The 23778-nt window shown below is 42.2% G+C and overlaps 1 protein-coding gene across 1 annotated transcript in view; it reads right to left on the reverse strand.

Annotated features, from left to right (window-relative positions):
- Positions 1–337: 337 nt before the first annotated feature.
- Positions 338–23778, reverse strand: part of LRP2 (LDL receptor related protein 2) — a 225602-nt gene continuing 202161 nt past the window's right edge. Inside the window, exons 69-79 of the mRNA XM_030802651.1 lie at positions 20189–20409; positions 19200–19376; positions 16150–16269; positions 13930–14020; positions 13015–13082; positions 12721–12841; positions 12051–12180; positions 10891–10992; positions 6076–6183; positions 2201–2272; positions 338–2037 (exon numbers count right to left, since the gene is read on the reverse strand). Coding sequence (XP_030658511.1) covers positions 1870–2037; positions 2201–2272; positions 6076–6183; positions 10891–10992; positions 12051–12180; positions 12721–12841; positions 13015–13082; positions 13930–14020; positions 16150–16269; positions 19200–19376; positions 20189–20409 — 1378 coding nt within the window. The 3' untranslated portion in view covers positions 338–1869. The remainder of the gene's footprint in view (positions 2038–2200; positions 2273–6075; positions 6184–10890; positions 10993–12050; positions 12181–12720; positions 12842–13014; positions 13083–13929; positions 14021–16149; positions 16270–19199; positions 19377–20188; positions 20410–23778) is intronic.

Here is a 23778-nt window from a genome sequence, read left to right on the forward strand (position 1 = left end):
ACCAGTTATTAGAGAAACAGGAATATGCACCCTTTCTCCCTGCTCTGCCTTAGCCATGGACAGCATTCAAGGACTGGCTATACTGGTGGTTACCTGCGACTCTGATAACTTCTCATTTCTGGAGAGTTACTTGTTTCCTATAACTTATCCCAGACTATCATGGACACACACACACAAAAATGAATGCAGAGGCTTGATTTTCAATCAAATTACTCTGGATTCAATTCCAAGGAGTGGTACAGAATTGGTGTGACTAAGAGCACTCAAAGCCTCAAGCTTTTTACACAGCAAAATACAACTGATTCATGACTGGGGCTTATGAAGCACACAGAAAACATCTGATAAAATACACATTTATTAGAAATTTTTCAGCAGCATTATTTCCAGTTGTTTATCTAATCAAAGTAATTACAATCAGCACTCAAAATATCAGCAACAAATATTTTGAGAACTCTGGAATAAAATAATCAGTAGTATATGTTTCATTCGTCCATCCATCCATCCATTCATTCATTGTTTAACAAATGTGCAATATTAGCACAGAGAGTCAGGAATGCTATTTGCTATGGGAAAGTGTATATTCCTGCCATGATTCCTGTTGTGCAGACTATACCCACTATTTAAGAGAAGAGCTGGAAGCCGGGCACAGTGGCTCATGCCCGTAATCCCAACTACTCAGGAGGCTGAGGTGGGAGGATCACTTGAGCCCAGGACTTCAAGATCAGCCTGGGCAACATAGCAAGACTCCATCTCTTAAAAAAAAAAAGAATTAAAGAGAAGATCTGGACTGTACAGTACATTCTAATATAAATGTACACATTTAGCCAAAGGGCCTAATAAAAAGCTTAATAAGAATGGTTTCCCTTTCTATTCAGGTTCAACTTAGGAAATAAATAGTGATTATAACGATATTTTCACAGAAACAAAAACCCAGTTGAGGCTTTGCTTAACTGGTATTTTTTTTTTTTTTGCACCTTATTTTATGAAGACACAGATTTGGTTTCAGAAATTCAGCTACTGAGCTCCAACTACTAGGGCAGGTGACCACCTTGAATGGCAGGTGAGGGGAGAAATTGCTCCAGGGTCCATCAGGCAGAAGAGCTCATTTAATTAACCACAAACTCAATGCAGGACACTGGCACTTAATGATATGGGATTTCCTCATAGACATCACAAATAAAAATGTTGCCTTGGCAGCTAGTGAGAGAACGCACATGAAACAGAGAGTTCTGGTTAGACAATGCCAACACACAGAAGGGCCAAACTGAATTGCTTTTTCTACCTTCTCTATTATCTGAGGAGTCTACGGTCAAGTCCAGATGTCTATACAACACATAGTGGCCCCTATCAACATACCCATTAATCATATTGACATGTAATTTTGAACATTAATTAAGTGCTAATGTGTAAAAATGGACCCAAGAGCGGGGCCTGGATTCCTTTCTTAGATAATTTTATAGGAAACATGAGTGATGCCTCTTCTTTAGACATGGCTAAAGGTCCCGAGTCAATTCCTTTTCTTGTTGGATCATTTACTATAATGGTCACCAACCAAATTAGCAGACATCTTTATTAGCAAATTCAGTAACAGGATAATCTTTCCAAAATTTACAAATATACAATATATTTATAGTACTACCTTCAGACAACTTCAGTGCAAAGATATACATATAGTACATCGTGATAATTATTTGTAAAAATATGAGACGGCATAAGTAAAAAAAGACACACAGGATACTTCCAACTATAGGCAAACAGGGAAAAATATATTTTTTTCATAAAGTACTGAATGTTAACTTTTCTCATCTGTTTGTAAAAAATATATGTGCAAAAGTGTATTTCCAATTATTCCCTAAATAGCTGGTATAGCTATACTTCAGAGTCTTCTTTAACAAGATTTGCAGTGTCTTTAAAAGTGTCTTCTGTTGCAGAATAGGTTGGAGCTGGGTCTCTTCTCGAAGGAGGCTTAGGCTTAGCAGGGAGCGAAGGTGATGGAGGTGGGGTCGCAGCAACACTTTCCTTTTGCTCGTTCTCCATCTAAGAACACAACGTAACAGGAAGTAGCCATTTATTCCCCCAAGGTCACCATACATGGTTTTTCATAAAGAAGACTATTTGTGGCCACTCTGCTCAGAATAATCTAAGTGTGTGTCCAATTTAACCAAGCAAATAATTTCTAAGAAAAATTGTGAAAAATTACCTGTGCATAGATTGGATTTTCAAAATTGGTAGTTTGTTTAGCTTTTCGTTTGAAGAGATTCCATTTTGTCACCTAAATGAAAAGGGGAAAACAAAAACCTCTCAGTAATGGAATTATTTTGTGGGTTTCTTTTCCTCCTGTCTCAATTTTAAATTTTCTTCTTACTGAAGGGTAAAGCAATTTGGGACCTGGGACCATGTGATTCAGCCCATATGGTATATTGTTCAATTCCTCCTGTGGTCCCTGAACAGTAACTGAAACTCTCTGGGCTCTTTTCATCGAATGGTTTTAAACACTTCTTTGATTTCAAATTTATATATTATAGAATTTGTGCCATAGTATCTACAAGCAGATCACCTGGTTACCTCAGTACAGAGAGAACACATAAAACAGACACACACAAGATGCACCTGGAGAAAAAGAGATTTCTGGGGCTGCCTGAAAATTGGGTGGAGATGGCAAAGCCAAACTGTAACTCTTATTCCCTAAAGTAACATTATTTGGTCAACTCAAGAGTATCCCTTCTCCCTTCATCATTCCCTCCTGTATCATAATAATAATAATAACAAAAACATCTAACATTTATTGAGTGCTTACTATGTGTCAGGAAGTATTCTAGGAGTTTTACAAGTTTCTGATTTTTTTTGGCAAACCCTGGAGGTAGGTACACTTATTATCCTATACTTGCTGAGTCACAGCAAGATTATACAACTAAATTGCAGGTAGAAGGGCAGGTAATGATTACTCAGGGGACCCAGAGACCCATAAACTGGAGAACCCAGAGAGAATCACCCTGGACCATGGTGCATGGCCCACGCCTTACTGAAAAGTTGCCTGTTGTGCTGACTGCCAGATAAAAACCTGGTGGGAGACAAGGGAACAGACAGCCTACTCTCAACAGGAGCTGAGGGAGCCCACAGGTTTTATGGGGTGTCTCTTACTCTGTGAAAGCAGGGGACCAGCCCGTGGAGGAGTGGGGAACACAGGGCTACAGAAGTAGAAGAGGTCTTCACTTTAACCCACATTCAAGTGAGTTCCTCCTTTGTACATAGTGCCCCCAAGGGGAACATGAAGACATTCGGGTCAGAGCCCTGCCTCTGGGCGCTTACAGTTAAGTGGGGCGGGCCAAAGTCTCTTAGATGTCATTGCTTCAAAATGAAATGGCTAACTTGGAGTTAAGCAATTACTAACAAGAGGAAAGGGATGGTTCCTTTCATTTTTGTCTCCTTGGGGGATCCTATGCGTATCAATGTAACTTTTGGAAAATGATAGAACCGAATCTTTTTTTTTGAGATGAAGTCTCACCCTGTCGCTTAGGCTGGAGTGCAGTAGCACAGTCTCGGCCCACTACAACCTCTGCCTCCCGGCTTCAAGTGATTCTCCTGCCTCAGCCTCCCGAGTAGCTGGGACTACAGGCATGTGCCACCACACCCAGCTAATTTTTGTATTTTTAGTAGAGACGGGGTTTCACTATGTTGGCCAGGCTGGTCTTGAACTCCTGACTTCGTGATCCACCCACCTCGGCCTCCCAAAGAGCTGGGATTACAGGTGTGAGCCACCGTGCCCAGCCCATGTTTTTAATTGTTAGTCTTTCAACATATTTATGGATGAAAGATACATTTGTGAGACTCTGGCATATTCAAATGAACCTAGGTGATCTCACCCAAGCGCCCCTACTGCTTTTAAAGCATGCTGGCTGTTAACTCAGTGCCCAGGAGGGAGGAAATACAGTGAGATCCCGGACATATCATGGAAGACATATTTTAGAGGGTCTCAGCCTCTCTCTTTTTTTTTTTTTTTTTTTTGAGACGGAGTCTCGCTCTGTCGCCCAGGCTGGAGTGCAGTGGCGCGATCTCGGCTCACTGCAAGCTCCGCCTCCCGGGTTCACGCCATTCTCCTGCCTCAGCCTCTCCGAGTAGCTGGGACTACAGGCGCCCGCCAACACACCTGGCTAATTTTTTGTATTTTTAGTAGAGACGGGGTTTCACCGTGTTAGCCAGGATGGTCTCGATCTCCTGACCTCGTGATCCGCCCGCCTCGGCCTCCCAAAGTGCTGGGATTACAGGCTTGAGCCACCGCGCCCGGCCTTTCAGCCTCTCGAATGTAAAAAAGTAAGAGGAGGAACCAAGGTATTACAAACGGGAAGAGAAAGAAAGGACTACAATTGGTGAAGATCTGCTCTCCTTTGAAAGAGCCTGTCAGTTTACATTTTGTTTCTGATAACAGACATGCAGGTCAGAGGTTACAGCCTCCCCACCACAGTCCCCTTCCTGCACCAGCTGGGGAAAATCTCTATTTAGTGAAGAAGATCACTAGACTAGAGATGGACTGAGAAAAAATGTTGAAAATATAAAATAAATCTGGCACTAGCTTGGGGTTGACTCAGGCTTGGAGGACCAAATATATGACATTCAAGCATCCATGTGTCTGTGGAAAATTAATCTTCAAAATCCATTTTTAATATAGCTTACAGAAAAAATGTTTAGTCCCTTGAAAAATCTGAAACTGAAAATTCCTTTCTAGACAATATTTATGTACGTCTGTGAGTGTATGAGTGTGTGTGTGTGTGTGTGTGTGTGACATGAGAAGAAGAAATAAGGGAATTTGAGAAGGTGTACAGAAGTCTTGATATAGACTCTTCTCAGCATCAATTTAGTTCAAATTTTATTTTGATTTAAATAAGCAGAACAGAAACCAATGTTTAAGGTGATAATGAGACTGCCAAGTTATCCAGATATCAATGTTTATAGACTATGAAATTTGAGAAATAAAGATTGTATAAGATGGTAAAATTTCCAACTACTCTTAGACTTTCATTTCTTTACATTACTTCACAAAATTGGTCATAGAATCTTAGAACAGAGACATTCCAGATCCTAGTGGTTCTCAACTAGGAGTGAGTGCACATGTGTTGGGGGAGGGGAAGTGATTTCTGGGGTCACACTGAATTAGGGGAGACACTACTGGAATTTAGTGGACAGGGACCAGAAATACTGAAATTCCCTGAGTGCATAGGACAGTTTTGTAGCACAAAGAACTGTCCCACTCAATATGCCAATAGTGCCCCCAGTGAGAAATATTATTGAGGACTGTAGCCCCAGAGGTAAAACAGTTTGTCCAGATTCAAACAGCTATATCTGGGATAGCTGCATATGCATTCATTAAAACTAATGATATACATTAATACAGAGTTTAATATCAAATATATTTATTGAATTTCTTCCTGCAGACCAAATAGCGTACTAATTGCAAAGGACCTGCAGGCACGTTTAAGAAGCGCCATCTAGTGGCATTTTTTTCTTTCAATCTCCAGTATTAAACACCATGCCTGACACATCGAGGGGAATATCGTTAGTTAGATGATTGGTTGGCCAATAATGAATAGATGGATGATGAATGGAAAAAGAGTATGTAAATTAGTGCCATCTAGTGGTAAAAATCTGTAATAGCAGGGGAGCGAAGAACAGCTTAAAAGAATAAAGATGCATGCTGTAGAGAAATCACGGCACACAGAGACGGATCTTTCATCTGTATCTTTGACACAGTGAAATCTTTACTCACATTGAGTCAATTTCTCAACTTAAATGTCCCTGGTCTGAAGATACTGGATCTAGAAGTCTATTTGTTCTTCTTTGTGACACGTCCTCCCATGTTACAAGGAACATTATTCCCAACTCAATGTTAGAATGTAGCTTTATTTGGTGGAAAGTTTTTCAATCTATGACTTTTTAAAAAATTATATTTATTAACTGTCAACACATCTTAAGATCTTTGAGCCTGCCAGAATCTCCCTTGTTTGCTTAAGGTTAATAACAACCCGGCCATCCCGAAGTTTTTCCAAATCCCACATTATTTCAGGAGTCAGCAACTGTTACCTGAGTTCCATCAGCAGCCGGGGAAGTTGGGTTTGTCTCTGGAACTATCTCAGAAGGGTTTATGGGACTTCCATAATTCTTATTATCCACATTTCCAGATACAGTCACCTGTGGACATATTAAAGGCCTTTACCCAATTTTGAAAGAATTTAGTAGTAAATAAATTTGCTGTAAAGTTTGTACCAACTCTGGCTCTTTTTGCCATCTTGTTTGCCCATAGACATCATCAGGCACCATTTTTATTGCATGACCCAGTAGGTCAGGACTAAACATCATTCCCACCGCCCCAAAATCAACAGCAGCAACCAGTAAGTCACCTCATACCTTAATACTGGGAGGCAAATACGTCCCTCACTGGTCACACTCTCACTTATTACTAGCAATTTCTACTGTATTCTCTATACCTTCTTACTGCCACTGTTGGCCAAATTTTTGGATAATGATACTCTAGTTATATACTGGAAGCCAAATCCTAGAAGAACAGCAAGAATATCTCCCCAATCTCACTGATGAACTGAGAATCCTGTCTTTGGATCTTAATAATTTCTTTGAATATTAATAAATCCTATCTTTGGAAATTAAGATTTCATAGTACTACTAAAAAGAGGTTGAATTTTTGAAAAGATGAGAATAATAGAATTAATAATCTTCTACACATTTTTCTATAACATTCATACAATTCCAAGGTTCCCTTTTAAGACCAAATTACCATGAATACAGAATAAACTACAGGTAGACAATTCACTCCTTTTCCTATATTTTCACATTCATTACTTGTTTATTCTCAAACTTGGATATGCATTTGTATACATGGCCTCATTTTAAGTGAAGATGTCAAATGAAATGTCATATCTGTTTTATCATGTGATTAAAGTTTTCATATCTGTTTGTCAAAGGATCAGGGAAAATGCTTTCAAGATTTAAATATTTCTGATCTTAAAATCACAAAATATTTGTAAAATAAACATTTCTAGCTTCTGTATTAAAATGTGCCATATCTCGAGTTCAAAAGGAGCATAGGTGTTAACAATGACAGTTATTCATTGTCACTAAGGCCATAGTTGTTGTGACAAAGGAGACATATGTTTGCAGTTGACAAGCAGTAAAAGTGGTGCTGGGGCTATTGATGCAGACCTTATGAAAAGTTATTCCCTTCACCTATATTCCTATTTCATCTCCAAGCTCTTCTTACAGATGACTGACTGAATCTCAAACATGCTTTCTTTACTATCCCTTTGCACCCTTCATCCCAGCCTCTCTTCACTTTCACTTAGACTGACCCTGACACCTATCAGGCTCAGCAAATTACCTAGGCTGTACTGCCACAAGGCTTCACAGATGGCCCCCATTACTTCAGTCAAGCCCAAATTTCATCCTCATCTTTTACCTATTTCGGCATAATTCTCATAAAAACACACGTGCTCTCCCTGCTGATCGTGTCCAACTAATCTCCCAAACTTCAATCCCTTCTACAAAACAACAACTCCTTTCCTTCCTAGGCATGGTTAGTGCAGTCAGAATTCTTACACAAGAGCCAGGACCACGCCCTGTAGCCTTTCTGTCCAAACAACTTGACCTTACTGTTTTAGCCTAGCCTTCATGTCTGTGTGCAGCGGCTGCCACTGCTTTAATACTTTTAGAGGCCCTCAAAATCACAAACTATGCTCAACTCACTCTCTACAGTTCTCATAACTTCCAAAATCTGTTTTCTTTCTCCCACCTGATGCATATACTTTCTGCTCCCCGGCTCCTTCAGCTATACTCACTTACTGTTGAATCTCCCACAATTACCATTGTTTCTGGCCCAGACTTCAATCCGGCCTCCCACATTATTCCGGATACCACACCTGACCCCTATGACTATATCTCTCTGATCCACCTGACATTCACCCCATTTCCCCATATTTCCTTTTTTCCTGTTTGTCATCCTGAACACACTTGGTTTACTGATAGCAGTTCCACCAGGCCTAATCGCCACTCACCAGCAAAGGCAGGCTATGCTATAGTATCTTCCACATCTATCATTGAGGCTACCACTCTGCCCCCCTCCGCTACCTCTCAGCAAGCCAAACTCATTGCCTTAAGTCAAGCCCTCACTCTTGCAAAGGGACTACACGTCAGTATGTATACTGACTCTATATATGCCTTCCATATCCTGCACCACCACGCAAGAGGTTTCCTCACTACACAAGGGTCCTCTATCATTAATGCGTCTTTAATAAAAACGCTTCTCAAAGCTGCTTTACTTCCAGAGGAAGCTGGAGTCATTCACTTCAAGGGCCATCAAAAAGGCATCAGATCCCATCGCTCAGGACAGTGCTTATGCTGATAAATTAGCTAAAAAAGCAGCTAGCGTTCCAACTTCTGTCCCTCACGGTCAGTTTTTCTCCTTCACATTAGTCACTCCCACCTACTCCCCCACTGAAACTTCCACCTATCAGTCTCTTCCCACACAAGGCAAATGGTTCTTAGACCAAGGAAAATATCTCCTTCCAGCCTCACAGGCCCATTCTATTCTGTCATCATTTCATAACCTCTTCCATGTAGGTTACAAGCCGCTAGCCTGTCTCTTGGAACCTCTCATTTCCTTTCCATCGTGGAAATCTATCCTCAAGGAAATCACTTGTCAGTGTTCCATCTGCTATTCTACTACACCTCAGGAATTTCTCAGGCCCCCTCCCTTCCCTACACATCAAGCTCGGGGTTTTGCCCCCACCAAGGACTGGCAAATTGACTTTACTCACATGCCTCGAGTCAGGAAACTAAAATACCACCTGGTCTGGCTAGACACTTTCACAGGATAGGTAGAGGTCTTTCCCACAGGGTCTAAGAAGTCCACTGCAGTCATTTCTTCCCTTCTGTCAGACGTAATTCCTCAGTTTGGCCTTCCCACCTCTATACAGTCTGATAGCGGACCGTCCTTTACTAGTCAAATCACCCAAGCAGTTTTTCAGGCTCTTGGTATTCAGTGAAACCTTCATACCCTTACGGTCCTCAATCTTCAAGAAAGGTAGAACGGACTAACAGTCTTTTAAAAACACACCTCACCAAGCTCAGCCACCAACTTAAAAAGGACTGGACAATACTTTTACCACTTTCCCTTCTCAGAATTCAGGCCTGTCCTCGGAATGCTACAGGATACAGCCCATTTAAGCTCCTGTATAGATGCTCCTTTTTTATTAAGCCCTAGTCTCATTCCAGACACCAGACCAACTTGGACTGCACCCCAAAAAACTTGTCATCCCTACTATCTTCTGTCTAGTCATACTCCTATTCACCATTCTCAACTACTCATAAATGCCCTGCTCTTATTTATACCACCAGTTTACACTGTTTCTCCAAGCCATCACAGCTGATATCTCCTGGTGCTAACCCCAAACCGCCACTCTTAACTCCCTCTTAAAGTAAATAAATAATCTTTGCTGGCAGGACTATGCTGAACCTCCTTAGGCACTCTCTAATTAGATGTCCTGGGTCCTCCCAATTCTTAGTCCTTTAATACCTGTTTTTCTCCTTCTCTTATTCCATTTAGTTTTTCAATTCATACAAAATGGTATCCAGGCCATCACCAATAATTCTACACGACAAATGTTTCTTCTAACAACCCCACAATATCACCCCTTACCACAAAATCTTCCTTCAGCTTAATCTCTCCCACTCTAGGTTCCCACGCCGCCCCTAATCCCGCTCGAAGCAGCCCTGAGAAACATCGCCCATTCTCTCTCCATGCCACCCCCACCAAAAATTTTTTTCTTTGCCCCAACACTTCAATACTATTTTATGTTATTTTTCTTATTAATATAAGAAGGCAGGAATGTCAGGCCTCTGAGCCCAAGCTAAGCCATCGCATCCCCTGTGACCTGCATGTATACGCCCAGATGGCCTGAAGTAACTGAAGAATGACAAAAGAAGTGAAAATGGCCTGTTCCTGCCTTAACTGATGACATTCCACCACAAAAGAAGTGAAAATGGCCGGTCCTTGCCTTAACTGATGACATTACCTTGTGAAATTCCATTTCCTGGCTCCTCTTGTCTCAAAAACTCCCCCCCACTGAGCACCTTGTGACCCCCACTCCTGCCCGCCAGAGAACAACCCCCCTTTGACTGTAATTTTCCTTTACCTACCCAAATCTTATAAAAACGGCCCCACCCCTATCTCCCTTCTCTGACTCTTTTCGGACTCAGCCCGCCTGCACCCAGGTGAAATACACAGCCTTGTTGCTCACAAAAAAAATAAAAGATGACTGAGCAACAAGGCTGCAACAAGGAAATTTAGATATCTGCCCATCAACTCTAGAGACCGTTGTACTTTTCAGAAAAGTATCGCAACAGCAAGCGTAAGACATCCCTCTCCCGTTAATCCACCTCAAACCACATGCTTGGGATAGCAGCAAGAACCAGAGAGTGGGCCCAGTCCCCAAATTCCTGTATAACGACCTGACAATTCTCCACTCATTCATTTCACAAGTACTTGTAGAGAAGCTGTGGTGCTTCAGGCACTGTGTTTCCCAGGCCCCTGAAGGGACTCAGACCTCTCCTGCTCTGACACCATTCAAAATGAAAGGTTCTTGGTCAGCAGCCCCGGCATGGCTGCCAAACCTCCACCACTGTGCAACAGAACAGGATTCTGATTGTTTTCAGGTCTTATGTCCTTGGGTTGGTCCTGTTCCTACAGACAGGGCAGCTGCAGCCAGCATGGACCACTCACTATGCTTCCTTCCCTTTGGAGGGAAGGTTAGGAAAATCCTAAGAAGACATGACTCAATAGATCCAGCGACAGCAGTAACTGAAAGAAAAGATGGTATGGTTTCTCACCTGGGTTGGCTGAACCACTTTGACAGCACTGTCTCTGGCTGAGTACATTGGGTTTTCAAATATTATGGGCTGCTTCCCCATTTCCATGACGAAGTCTTCACTCTGATGGCAGAGAGAGAGAGAGAGAGAAACAGAGAGAGAGATTACGCCATACTAATCTGGTTCACACACGAAGAAAGGTGCCTTCCTCACACCTGGAGGTAGGTGCTATGCCAAAAGTTACCCAAAAGGGAACTTGCAAAAAAAAAAAAAGCCAGCAAAACACAAGACCTCTATATGGCAAATTATTATGCAAAGTCACATAACATGCACTAATTTACCAACTCAAGGAAATGGAAACATTCTTCTTATATCCAAATTCTCTTAAATAACTCACTTGAGAATTGGGTCTGGGCAACAGAGAAAAGGATAATGGTGGAAGAAGAAAAGAAGAATAAGGAGAGAGGGGAAGGAAAAAGAATGGATAATATAATATTTTCAGGGAAGGAAAACAATGAAAGATTTGAGGGAGAGACAAAATTCTGAAAGTGGTTTCCCAATACTGATTACAGAAAGCCCCCTCAGTGCCAAGACTGTGGCAGCCCCCTCATAAAGTATTTCGTTTGGTCCTCCCAGGAGGTATTATTGTACCTATTTTACAAATAGGGACAATGAGGGTCAGAGATATCAAGCTCCATGTCTATTGTCACATACTTAGTAGGTGGCAGAGCCGTGGTCTGGACCAACACCAACTCTAAAATCACTGTTTATTTCATCACTATACATTGGCAGAAAAATATATGACACTAGGAAAAATGTAGTTCCCTACTCCTTTTATACACATAAAAGTCATCAAATAAAAACGAAATATCATGTCCTCCCCACACACCACCCTCAAAAAAACCCAGAAAGCTCTTCAATATTCAAGTTAAACTTCAGACTGTTCATGATTCCAATTCAACAGCGTGGCTTAGAGCAGGGGTAAATTCCAATTTTATTACCAATGTTTTTAGACACCTTTCAGCAACAAACCTAATGTTTCCTAACTGGTGTAGTGCAGACTTTATTCTGAAAGGCTTACTGCTGTGTTTCAGTCTTCTCTAGGTGAATTTTATTCTTTATAAAAAGTATTTATTCTATAATTGACAACCTTCCAATAATCATTTTGAAACCATACTCACCATTGCCATTGACCTGTCAATAGCAGTCTCAGGTCCAAAACCAGACACTCCAATATCCATGTTAAGATCTGCCCCTGATCTGAAGGTCACCCCATTCCCATTTTCAGAGGGCTTGACAAGACTGCTTAAGCTGGAAAGAAGTAACCAAAACAGTGTCTTGTTATTTAAAACAACAACAAAAACAACAAATACAACCTTTCACAATAGTACCCTTTCCTCCACATTGCCAAATCTTCCTCAAATGTAATGCCCAATTCCCACTCTCAATTTACACTGTCAAATATGGTAGTAAGTTCCCTTAGCTACCTGGAAACGTTAAAGCACATTCCTGAACCACGAGATCTAAAAGAAAAAGAGTCCAGCACATAGAAGGATAAAGCCTGGGCCATCACATAGCTGCCTTTTCACTCCTCTCTGACCTGAACACCTACCAGTAGGCACAACCATTTGGACTACAAAACACAACTTGTCACTCAGGCTTTAGAGAAGCACTTGACTAAGAAGTTGTGATTTGAAGTGACTGCTTTACATCCTCACTCTTTTTGTTTCTGTGGAATAGGTGAACTGCTTATTGTGCTTTTTTAACTTAGAAAGAAAACTAAGTCCTTCACATGGCTTCATATGAATTACTTAGGCTTCAAACATCAACGCTCCCCGTAATGAAACTGACCTTGGCAGCTTGGGCAGAGCAGGCAAAAGGGAGCCGGTTCTTCTATAGTGGAAGAATCCTGCAATTGCCAGAGCTCCAATTACGACGATCAGGAGGATTGTCAACAGCACAGCTACTGCAGCTATACAAGAAGAGAGCAGAGAGCACATCAACACACGGGAGCCCGCAATCCTGGCAGAAACTGGGGGCTAGAACCACTTCTTCAAAGACTGGGTCAAGTAGAAAAGAAGCTGTGACAGCATTCAATGTAGGGGCCATGAGTATTTCCAGGTTGCTCACATTCTTAAAACTTACTTGTTCCTGGAGAGATGCCTTTTGAAAACGCCATTTCACAATATTTTCCAGTGTAGCCGCTAGGACACCTGAAAGGAAAAAGCAAATCATTCACTAGCTGTTATGTTCTTAGGCTTCTACTGCATTTTTCTGAGCACATCCTGAAGTAGAGAGAGCTTTGACTGCATGAATTACATGTTGAACAGACAATGTATCTTGCACGACTTCTGTTTATTCTGCCAAGAGAAGACAAGCAGAAAGAACAGTGCTCTGATTTTAGAAATTCACTTTTAACGGAGTAGCTGTGGCACTGATAGGGTGAGTCTGGTCATGAAAACCTATTGGTGTCTAATCTATGCAATGCTTCCTTAGAGAGTACAAATGGAAACCATGGTTATGTTTTTTTCTTGTATATGCTTTCATTAAATGCTTTTTAAAGACATCTATTTATCTTGCTCCATGTTGGAGTTTTCTCAACACAGTCATCTTCTTTCCGAATCTTCATCCCACTCTTTCTGCTAATCATGAGTGCCTTGTACTAAAGCAGCCCTGCAGACAGCTCTTCTCCCACAGCCCTGTTGTAATCAACAATACCAGGTGAGTAGGAAAATGCTGCTGCCAATTCTCTAACTCCTTGCTCCCCAAAGTGTGGTCCAAGACCCTGTGGCCTCACCCAGAGCTTGTTAGAAATGCAGAATCTCTGTGCGTGAGAATGGGCACTTGAACCAGGTCTCCACGGGATTCTTATGCACATTCTAGTTAAAGTAGCACTGCCTCAGTTCTCTGTAGACTCCCTCAAGGGAAGGCAAGCTGGTTAAAATGTAAGAATTAGTGAACTGGTGAGGTTCCCGTACTTGTTTTCCTGGCTACGTTAAGGTCTCATATTTCTCCAGAAGAGGCAAAGCCTATAGCTGGGACCTCAACATTCAGACTTACTTGCATTTGGGGAGGTCAGTCTCATCAAAATAGCAATTTCCTCCGTGCATGCACCTGCATGGGGGGGGCAGGTTGATAGGCAGTTCGATGGCTGCAGGAAGGGAAAGCCATGCAAGTGTTAGTCAGCTGTACTCAGCAGGGTGCCCACACCATGCAAACCGGCCCGGGTTAGGGGTGGGAGGAGGGGCGGGCCAGCCAATTAGTCTCCCTGTCAAAGCTTACCTTCCCCTAAGTCCAGTGAGTTTCCTTAAGGTCTTGGAGGGTAACATACATTTATTGGAAAGAAAGGGGGCAGTTTATAGAATTTTCCCCAAAAAACAGTGGAGAGGTACTAGACTCTGGAGCACATATATTAATAGTTGCAAGAAACTAGTGGTAAAATAATCTCTTAAAATGTTCACATTCTCTTTTAAAGTTTTCAGAATTCTCCTCCGTGAACCCAGTTAAAATCAAGAGTTTAATGTAGGCCCACCTTGAAACTTCAACTAAAGACACCAAAGCATCAGTAATTGATCAGTCCACAGGCAGTCACATAGCTACAGATATAGAGATATTTGATAGGCAGCTAGCTAGAGAGCTCCTGAGTTTTCAAGTCCTCCCAAACTGCCCTTACTCCAAGTCCCTGCTCCCAGCTAGGCCTGTACATACTCCCAGGATGTGCCTGATGGGGAATTAGTGCTTCAGTGTCTTATATGTTAAAGATGCTTAATAAGTGTAGGTCACATGTGTATATTATTTAAAGAGTCGAGATACCCTCCTGGCTCAGTCCTTCAGTCTGAGTCTCTACTCAATGTTCACTGTATCAGACAGGTCTTCCCTGAACACTATCTAAAGGAGAGTCCCCACCCACCCCATCCTCATCCCTCTTCCCCTGCCTTCATTTTCTCCATAGTACCACCTGACCTACTATATATTTATTGACTTCTCTATTTATTGTCCTCTTAGAATGTAAACTCAATATACACAGGGGGTTTTGTCTGTTTTGTTCAATTCTGTTACCTCCAGCACTTATAACAGTGCCTGGCACATAGCTGGCACTCAAGAAATCTCACTGGACTAATTGCTTAATTATTATACCAGACCGAGGCCCTATATGGAATGACTGCCACCATTCGTGTGCTTACTTCGGTTAAAGTTCTTTAAAACAAGAATCTTAATAAAATCCACTTGGCAAAAAGTTTAAATGAGAAAAGTAGTAGATGAGGTGACAACCAGGACCACACCGCTCCTACGATGTGAAATTGCAGTAAGTGCAAAACAATCTATCCACAGCATGGAACAAATCTCAAAGCCTGAAATTGTCATTTTGTTCCAAATGTGGCTCGAAATATTGGATTCCTACCAATATTTCCCCAGTAGCGCTGGGATGAGTGCAAGAGTATAAGGGGAAGAGGGGAGACAAGAAGCAGTTTTTTCTCCCTGGATTCATTCCCTAAACCTGCCAACTCCTCAGCCTGTTTGGAATGAGTCAAAGGGTGGTTCCTGGTCTAACTGCCTGCTCCCCCTGGTGGTAGAAGGTGGTTAAGCGTTTTCCTTTCCCCATCAGCTAAAACTGGGGAAAGGCCCCGAGGCAGTGAGCCATAAAATGGGCCGCTAGTGAATTGCAGGATGACTTTTTCACAGGCTTTTCCAGCACCAGATGCTAGTTAGGGACACGAGTTATTCGCCCCCATCCGGCTTATTAACTCCTTAAAAGAGTCATTGAAGAAAAGTCTTGCCAAGAATAGATCACCCACAGCGTTTGGGACTAGAATTAAACCACAGCTTCCTCATGCTGGTCTTCATCTCCTGATAATATAAAGCACTTTTCAAAAGGCAGCCCTTTTTCAGTTGTCAAAACTGAACATGGTTCTCTATCCTGAGGAGCTACAGTTAAGGTTGAGTGGATTCTGGGGCAATGGGAATCCAGCTTGAGGTAGAGGTCTTATAAAAACTCACTCTTCAAAATGTCTTTACAAAACAACACAGCAATAGATTTAGGGACACTGGGTCTATATTTCTGCAGATCTTAGCAAATAATTCTCAGCAGTCACTGGAACACAGTTCTGTTTGCCCCCTAAGTCCCACTCAACTCTGTTCATACCTCCCACATCCCTTATCCCTTCTTCCAGCCATCCCCACTCTGCTGCAAAGGATCCAGCATACAGGGATTCTTCTGACTCCTGAAGGCAGCAGAGGAGTGCTCCCAGACCCCCGTGGCTGCTCAGGCAATGCTCCTACCTGCATCACACTCAGTGGTGCTCCCCTCTATAAAGGTGGAGCCTTGGGGACAGGCACAGCTGTATCCTCCAGGTCTCAGAAGGCAGAGGTGGCTGCAGATCTGTTTGCAAAGGTTGGGCACTTGAAAGCGGATAAGAACAGCAGTTAGGTCCTGACAGAATGAATAATGTGAATACCCAGCAACTGGAAGTGGCTCTGCCAGGTGACAGCAGAGCGTAGGCGGCCTCTCAATACCTCTAGTCCACATGTCAGCTGGCTACTCACCCTCATTTACACTATGATCTCTGCCACCACACTGCAGTGGGATAGTCCCTCTCTGGGCCCTCTGGCCAATTTCTGTACCACTCACATTTTCTATTGGCATCACTTATCTTCTCTGCTGCCCTGAGAGGTTTGGAAGGTGGGTATCTAGTTCACTGCCTAACCTCAAAATCTACTCAGTGCTAAGCAACTTGAGATGGTTCAAAAGACCAGTGAGATCCACATGTTATACCAACATTTGTCACTACCCAAAACTGGACAGATCATAACATATGGTCTATCCGAAGTATACTGGATGTGATTTCCACCCCAACCCTCCAAGGAGACATTTCTTCTGGGGTTCAGTTACCTTAATTGCAAGAAAAGGGAATTTAGAGCAATGATTCCTCATAATCACCTGGGAGCTATTCAAAACTATTGATGCCAGGCCAGGCGCGGTGGCTCCCGCCTGTAATCCCAACACTTTGGGAGGCCGCTTTGGGCGGATCACGAGGTCAGGAGATCGAGACCTGGCTAACACAGTGAAACCCTGTCTCTACTAAAAATACAAAAAAATTAGCTGGGCGTGGTGGCAGGTGCCTGTAGTCCCAGGGAGACTGAGGAAGGAGAATGGCATGAACCCAGGAGGCGGAGCTTACAGTGAGCCGAGATCGCACCACTGCGCTCCAGCCTGGGCAACAAACCAAGATTCCATCTCAAAAAACAAACAAACAAAAAAGAAAAACCTATTGACGCCCATTCACAGAGATTCAGATTTAAATTGGTCTGGGATAGAGCTCAAGTATTACCATTAAAAGCTCCCTAGGTAAGTCTAGAATCTTATTAATTCTACCTTAGCATATATTATGATTTATCCAAGGGTTGTACCAGAGTGGATAATCTTTACATTCCTTCTCAGACTAAGATTCTGTGATCCTGATTGTCTGTCATTCAAGATGTAACCACAAAGCATAGCTATAAATTAGTAAGACATCTTCCAAAAGCCTCCATCAATATCTGTCTCATTACCATTTCGTCGGCCCTCCAGAGTGGAGCTTTTCAAACTTGAATGTGCTACCAACCACCTGGGGAATCTTGCTAAAATGCAGATTCTGATTCAGAAGGTCTGGGGTGGGCCTGAGAGACTGCATTTCTAGCCAGCTCCCATAGGATCCCAAGACTCCTGGCCCATGGCCCACACCTTGAGTAGCAAGGGACTGGAGCAGCGGTTCTCAAAATGTGGTCACTGAACCAGCAGCATCAACGTCACATGAGAACTTGTTAGAAATGCAAATTCTTAGGCCACCTCAGGCATACTGCATCAGAAGTGCAACAGATGGGGCCCACAATCTATGTTTAACAAGCTCTCCAGATAATTCTGAGGCATGCTCAAATTTCAGAACTCTTGGTTCAAACAAGCTGGGCTGGGGCTGTACTCCCCACCCCATCCCCACTCCACCAGCACTTTCCAAAGGAGCCGCCCTTCCCTGAGCATCAGCTGGCTGAGATGCTTTTCCCTCAGGGGCAGCCTCCACACTTTCCTCTGCCTTCTCCTCAGGGTCCAGAGGCGGTAGGGAGGGGAGATGGCCTTTCCAGGTGTACTGTGCCTTCCTCTCCTACCTTTAAAATTGCCAAGTGTGAGAGCCGCAAGGGCACTTAGGACACAAAAGCTATTCTATTGGTAGGGTCTGGAGTATTCTGGAGTGTTTTGGAGAGAGGTGATACTACTTCCAAAACAAGGAAGCCATGCCCTAGAAAAGGCATTTGCCACCCCTGTCATCTCATGGGAGTCTCAGCTTTGAGTTGCAATTTTTCAAGGCTGATCAGGGTCTCAAAATATCAGCAGACTCAAGACGACCCCGGATTCCACCCATGGCTCACATATGGGGACAGGAAGGGAGTAACTTGTCAAAGGCCACATATCCATAGCATTCAACCTGGGACTTTGGCATACTGTATACTGGGCCAATACAGCAAGATGCTGAGTTTTGGGTTGGATAGAATTGAACCTAAAAATTATTTCATTTCTGAGATTAAAACTCACCCATTTGTTATATGACTTAGGCACACAAGTTACTAAATCCGTCTCAGCTTCAGTTTCTTTATTTGAGATGAGAATAAAATGTCTTTATAAGGTTTGCAAGGTCTTTATAAGGTAATTGAAGTAATAGATGTCTGAATTAACACTGAAGAGAGAATTTGACATAAGAACTTAGTAAAAGGCTATTTCCTTTCCTCACTTCCCTTTGCCTTTCATCTTGCTCCATACACTGCTGAAGGATGAATGAGTGCACAGGTAACCTGAGGAAGCAGGGCCCAGAACTAGGAAAGAGAGACAGAGGGGAGTGGGTAGGAGTGCACATGACTGGCCATTTTAAACTAAGACCTATATATCTCATGTTGACTTGACTAGCCTAGCCTTGGAATGGGAAGGATAAGATTTCTGATGCCTACGAAACCCATTTTGTGACTTGTTAACCCAACTCACACTTAGCAGGGGACTGATGTCTGCTGGATTCTGTGGCCTAGAAGTACATATCCATAACTCCAAACAACAATGAGGGCTAATATATTTTTACTTACCTGCTGGTGGTTTGCATAATTTCATTTGACCTCCAATTTTATCTTTCTTTGGTTAAAATGGTTAAAACGTCCCTCTCCCCCAGCACATGTACATACACACATACCCCTTTCACGCACCAAGAGATTAGCCTGTTGTTATCTACTGCCATCTTCCAGCAATATAGCCATTATTTTGAAATAAGGTTTCCAAGTAATGAGGAGCATCTTATACCAAAGTTGGTGATTACCTGACTTATTGTATCTGAGTTGATGAAAGATTCGAACTTGAGTGAGCCAAGGGTTCACTACCAGCGTTTTCTCTTTCTTTCCTTGCCCAAATTTATTTTGTTTCCATACTTCTCCCTTTTCCTTAGATATCCAGTATAACTGGTCTTCAAAGATGTCCAGGCTGTAAGGGTTCATTGCTGCTTACCCACAGGGGAAAAACAAAACAGGTTATTGAAAAGAAAACACCCACTACACCCTACTACTACTTCTAGATCTGATGTCATTCTGCTTGAATTACTCCCTCATACAATGCCTTGAAGCTCTGGGAATATTCAGGCTGACTATAGATACATGGGACTGTGAAAGTGTGCTGCACTAGGAGGTCAAGAGGGTAGAAATTAAACCACATTGATGTCACCACCCGACACCAATCACAGGGCCCTAGCTCACTTTCAAGTTACTGATTTTATTACATTTTTGGAAAACAATTTACATGGCAAGATTTTATGTTTTCTTTTGGACACAAGACATCTATCTGACCAGATAGGAAAAATGTGATATGTGCTCGGTCATTGCAATTCTGCAGAGTCTGAACAACAACAACAAAAAATATTCCTCTCCTTCTAGATATTTACAGTTGTGCATACTGGGCAATCTAGTAAAGTGAAAATCAATGTGTCCAGAAGTGGTTAGACATGAATTAACATTGATATGATACACATGAAACCACCTCTACTGGGGCAACCTAACAGGAAACTCAGTTATTTCAATATCTTCTGCTGAGAAGCATTTTTTTAAGTTTTATAAAAAGGACAAAAAGGATTTAATTATTGCTAATGAACCCATCTGCATTTAATTCAGCAGGTGGGAGTTGGTGGGGGTGGAGGGGTGGTATCTAAAAAACTATATAAGCCATTTCCTAAGAGCAGGGCTCCTTCTTGAGAAAACAGGCAAAGACATTAGAAACATATTATTAATTTAATATATTACTTCCTAATTCATTTCTAACCTTCCTTTGCAATGACTCTCCTATCAGTCCCATCACATTTTATGGTTTCAATAACGTCCTCCTTGAAGTCACTCCAGTAGAGTCGGTCATTGTTCAAATAATCAATAGAAAGGCCAGTTGGCCAACCAAGGTCCTCGAAAACCAGGATGTTGCGGTCCTCTCCATTCATCCAGGCAGACTCGATTTTAGGTTCCTTTCCCCAGTCAGTCCAGAACATAAGCCTATAACAGAAGATTTCTTCACTGTAGCATCTCACCTGGTAGGACTTCTCCACTACGGCAGAGCACAGGGCATTACCTACAGGGAAACCAGCTGTTTATCTCAGGGACCTGGGTGCTCAGTGACACCAGTTTTATATTTTACAGAAGATGGGGAGCAAAAATAGGGGCACAAGAGCATGTGTGATTTATCCTTCTTGAAAATTGCACCTTCTTAATAGAAATTGGCCAAAGGATGCATATTCAGACCCTTGAAAATGCATTATGAAAGCTGTTCACTCTTCAAGAAATATTATTGAAGGCCTGTGTGAGAGGCACTGTTCTGTGTTTGGGATCTATCGGAGAACAAAACATACAAAACATACAAAGATTTCTATCTTCATGGAGCTACTCTGTTGCCCAGGCTGGAATGCAGCAACATAATCATAGCTCACTACACTCCTGGGCTCAAGCGATCCTCTCATCTCAGCCTCCTGAGTAGCTAGGACTACAGGCATGTGCCACCATGCCTGGCTAGTTTTTTGTGTTTTTAGTAGAGATGTAGTTTGACCAGTGCTGCCCAGGCTTGTCTTGAACTCCTGGACTCAAGCAATCTGCCCACCTCAGCCTCCCAAAGTGTTGGGATTACAGGAGTGAGCCACCACACCAGGCAACTCTTTTTAAATATGTATTTTGCATCCAATTAATAATTAATTGTAGAGCAAGGGTCTATGTAAGCAAAGATGATCTGACATTGAATTACCTAGACCAGGGATTGCACGATTTCAAATACCTGGAGAGGAACAGGTATGTAAGATGAATGAGGAGAGATCCTGGTTGCAAATATCAAGCAATGGGGAGAGCAAGACCCTGTGTAAGAGCTCCTGTCAGTGCCCAGGAAGGCAGACCTACCCAGTGTAATCCGTTCCTCTGATTTCCAAAGCAAGAAATACAGATTTTCTTTCTTTTCTTAAATTTTAAATGTCAGCACTATGTTAAAAAAAAAAAAATCTTAAAGCTCTGTGTTGTCCCAGCCAAATATGTCCTATGGACCATATTTGGCCCACCAGCCGCTGCTTTGCAAGCTCTAGTCTAAACCAGTCGTCAGGCATAGACCAAGTTTTAAATTCTACTGATGAATGCATGGATTTTAGACAAACTGGGCTCGGGAAAAAATGCAGCCAGGGGCCTTTAAAGTCTCAACAACTGGTAAATACCACCTTGTTTGGTTTTCATTAAAAAGGACACACGTGTGAAAGAAGCTAGTCACAAAGAACCACACACTGTAGGATTCCATTTGTAGGAAATGTCCAGAATAGGCAAATCTATAGAGACAGAGAGCAGATTAGCAGTTACTGAGGGCAGGAAAATGGTGGCTCAGAGGAACAGGGTTTCTTTGTAGGGTGATGAAAATGCTTTAAAACTGATTGTGATGATGGATACACAACTCTGCATATACTAAAAGCCAGTGAATTGTACACTTTAAATGGGTAAGTTGTATCATACCATACATAGCATATGTGAATTATATAAGCCGGGCGTCGTGGTGTGCAAGTAGAAGGCTGAGGCAGGGGACTGCTTGAGCCCAGGAGTCCAAGGCTGCAGTGAGCTATGATCATGCCACTGCACTCCAGTCTGGGTGACAGAGCAAGACCCTGTCTATATAAATAAATTAATTAATTCAATTTAATTTAAATTAAAAAGTATTAAATTACTCAAAACTAAAAAAAACAAAAGGTAGGGAATGGAATGGAAAAAACACACAAAAGGTACACAGAATGATTTTTGTTTCCTCCATGACTTCGTTTATGCTATTCCCTGAGCTTCTGAACAGCCGGCCTGGCTCCTTTGCCTATCAGTACCCAAGACAACCGTCCAGGTTCCATGTCAGTCCCACTTTCTCCGGGAAGTAGCCCTTCTCACTCTCACCCACACTGACCTCACATGTCACATACTTTATCACTGGTTATACTACCAGTGGATCCTGACCTTCAACATTCAGTTCAGTGCTACTTTCTCCATAGAGCTTCCCTGGACCCTTGTAAGGTAGGAGAACTATCACAGTGTTTTTCAGCAGTTTCCTCATGACAATTCTCCCTTTCTATCTTATATTATAGTCAACAGTTGCTGTCTAAAGGAGCATGGTGTTATTTTACCCATCTACGTAAATAAGGGATAGAAACCTATGACTAATTTATAGATCCTTTGTATGATTCAAATGAGTTTATATATGTAGGACACTTAGCAGAGTAGCTGGCACACGGCAAGAATATAATAACTGTTGGCACTTTTCATTGCTGTTGGTGGTATTATCAGTAGTTATCATCTTCATCATCCTTTGGACCCACTGGCAGATCTTATACCACAGAAGCTGTAGGAAGGTTTAACACATCATATATGCTTATGCCTATAAAACTTATGGATGATGAGCCTTTCAAATGGATCATGAAATGAGGGGGTTGTAGGTCAGGTCTGGAGGCCTTAGGCAGTGAAACCCTTTCTCACTCCTTTCTTACTTCCTATCTCTCACAGGACTACACTGAGCCATTCCAGAGAGAAAGGAATTACAAAGACTAAAATAAGAATTTCTGGCCAGGTGTGGTGGCTCACACCTGTAATCCCAGCACTCTGGGAGGCCGAGGCAGATGGATCACCTGGGGTCAGGAGTTCAAGACCAGGCTGCCCAACATGGTGAAACCCTGTTTCTACTGAAAATACAAAAATTAGCCTGGTGTGGTGATGGGTGCCTATAATCCCAGCTGCCAGGAGGCTGAGGCAGGAGAATCACTTGAATCTGGGAGACGGAGTTTGCAGTGAGCTGAGATCACGCCACTGCACTCCAGCCTGGGCAACAGAGCAAGACTCCATCTCCAAAAAAATTTTTTAAAAAAAGAATTTCTATGAAAAAAACAGTGGAGGGATATCAGAGTATGATCATAATATCAGATGAATTTAAACATTAGTTACAGAGGAAAAAATTAAACGGCACACTGGAAACAGTCACATCATTCACACCATAGAACACACTGCATCTCTTTGCTCCTAATATATTGTGTAGATAAGATATAAGCAGCAATGACTAATGCTGAGGACAAGTCCTCATTACAGGTTAATCTTATCAGTCAAGTATTTTTTGTATTTCATTGCTGAGTTTCTGAGGGTATGATTTAACATACGAAATATAACAGAATTAAAGTAATAACAACTCATAGTGTTCTACCTACAAATACTGGCATATCTACAGAGGGCTAGACTGGTCCTGCCAAAGTAGGAAAATTATTTGGGGTCATTCAAAAAACTTTTTTAAAGTGTCACTATTCTGAAGCTAAACTAATATGTAAATTCCAAGTCATTTCAGCTTAGTGATTATTCAAATAAATGTCTTGAAATGTA

Source organism: Nomascus leucogenys, chromosome 22a (genome assembly GCF_006542625.1).
Source record: "Nomascus leucogenys isolate Asia chromosome 22a, Asia_NLE_v1, whole genome shotgun sequence".
Lineage (NCBI taxonomy): Eukaryota > Metazoa > Chordata > Mammalia > Primates > Hylobatidae > Nomascus > Nomascus leucogenys.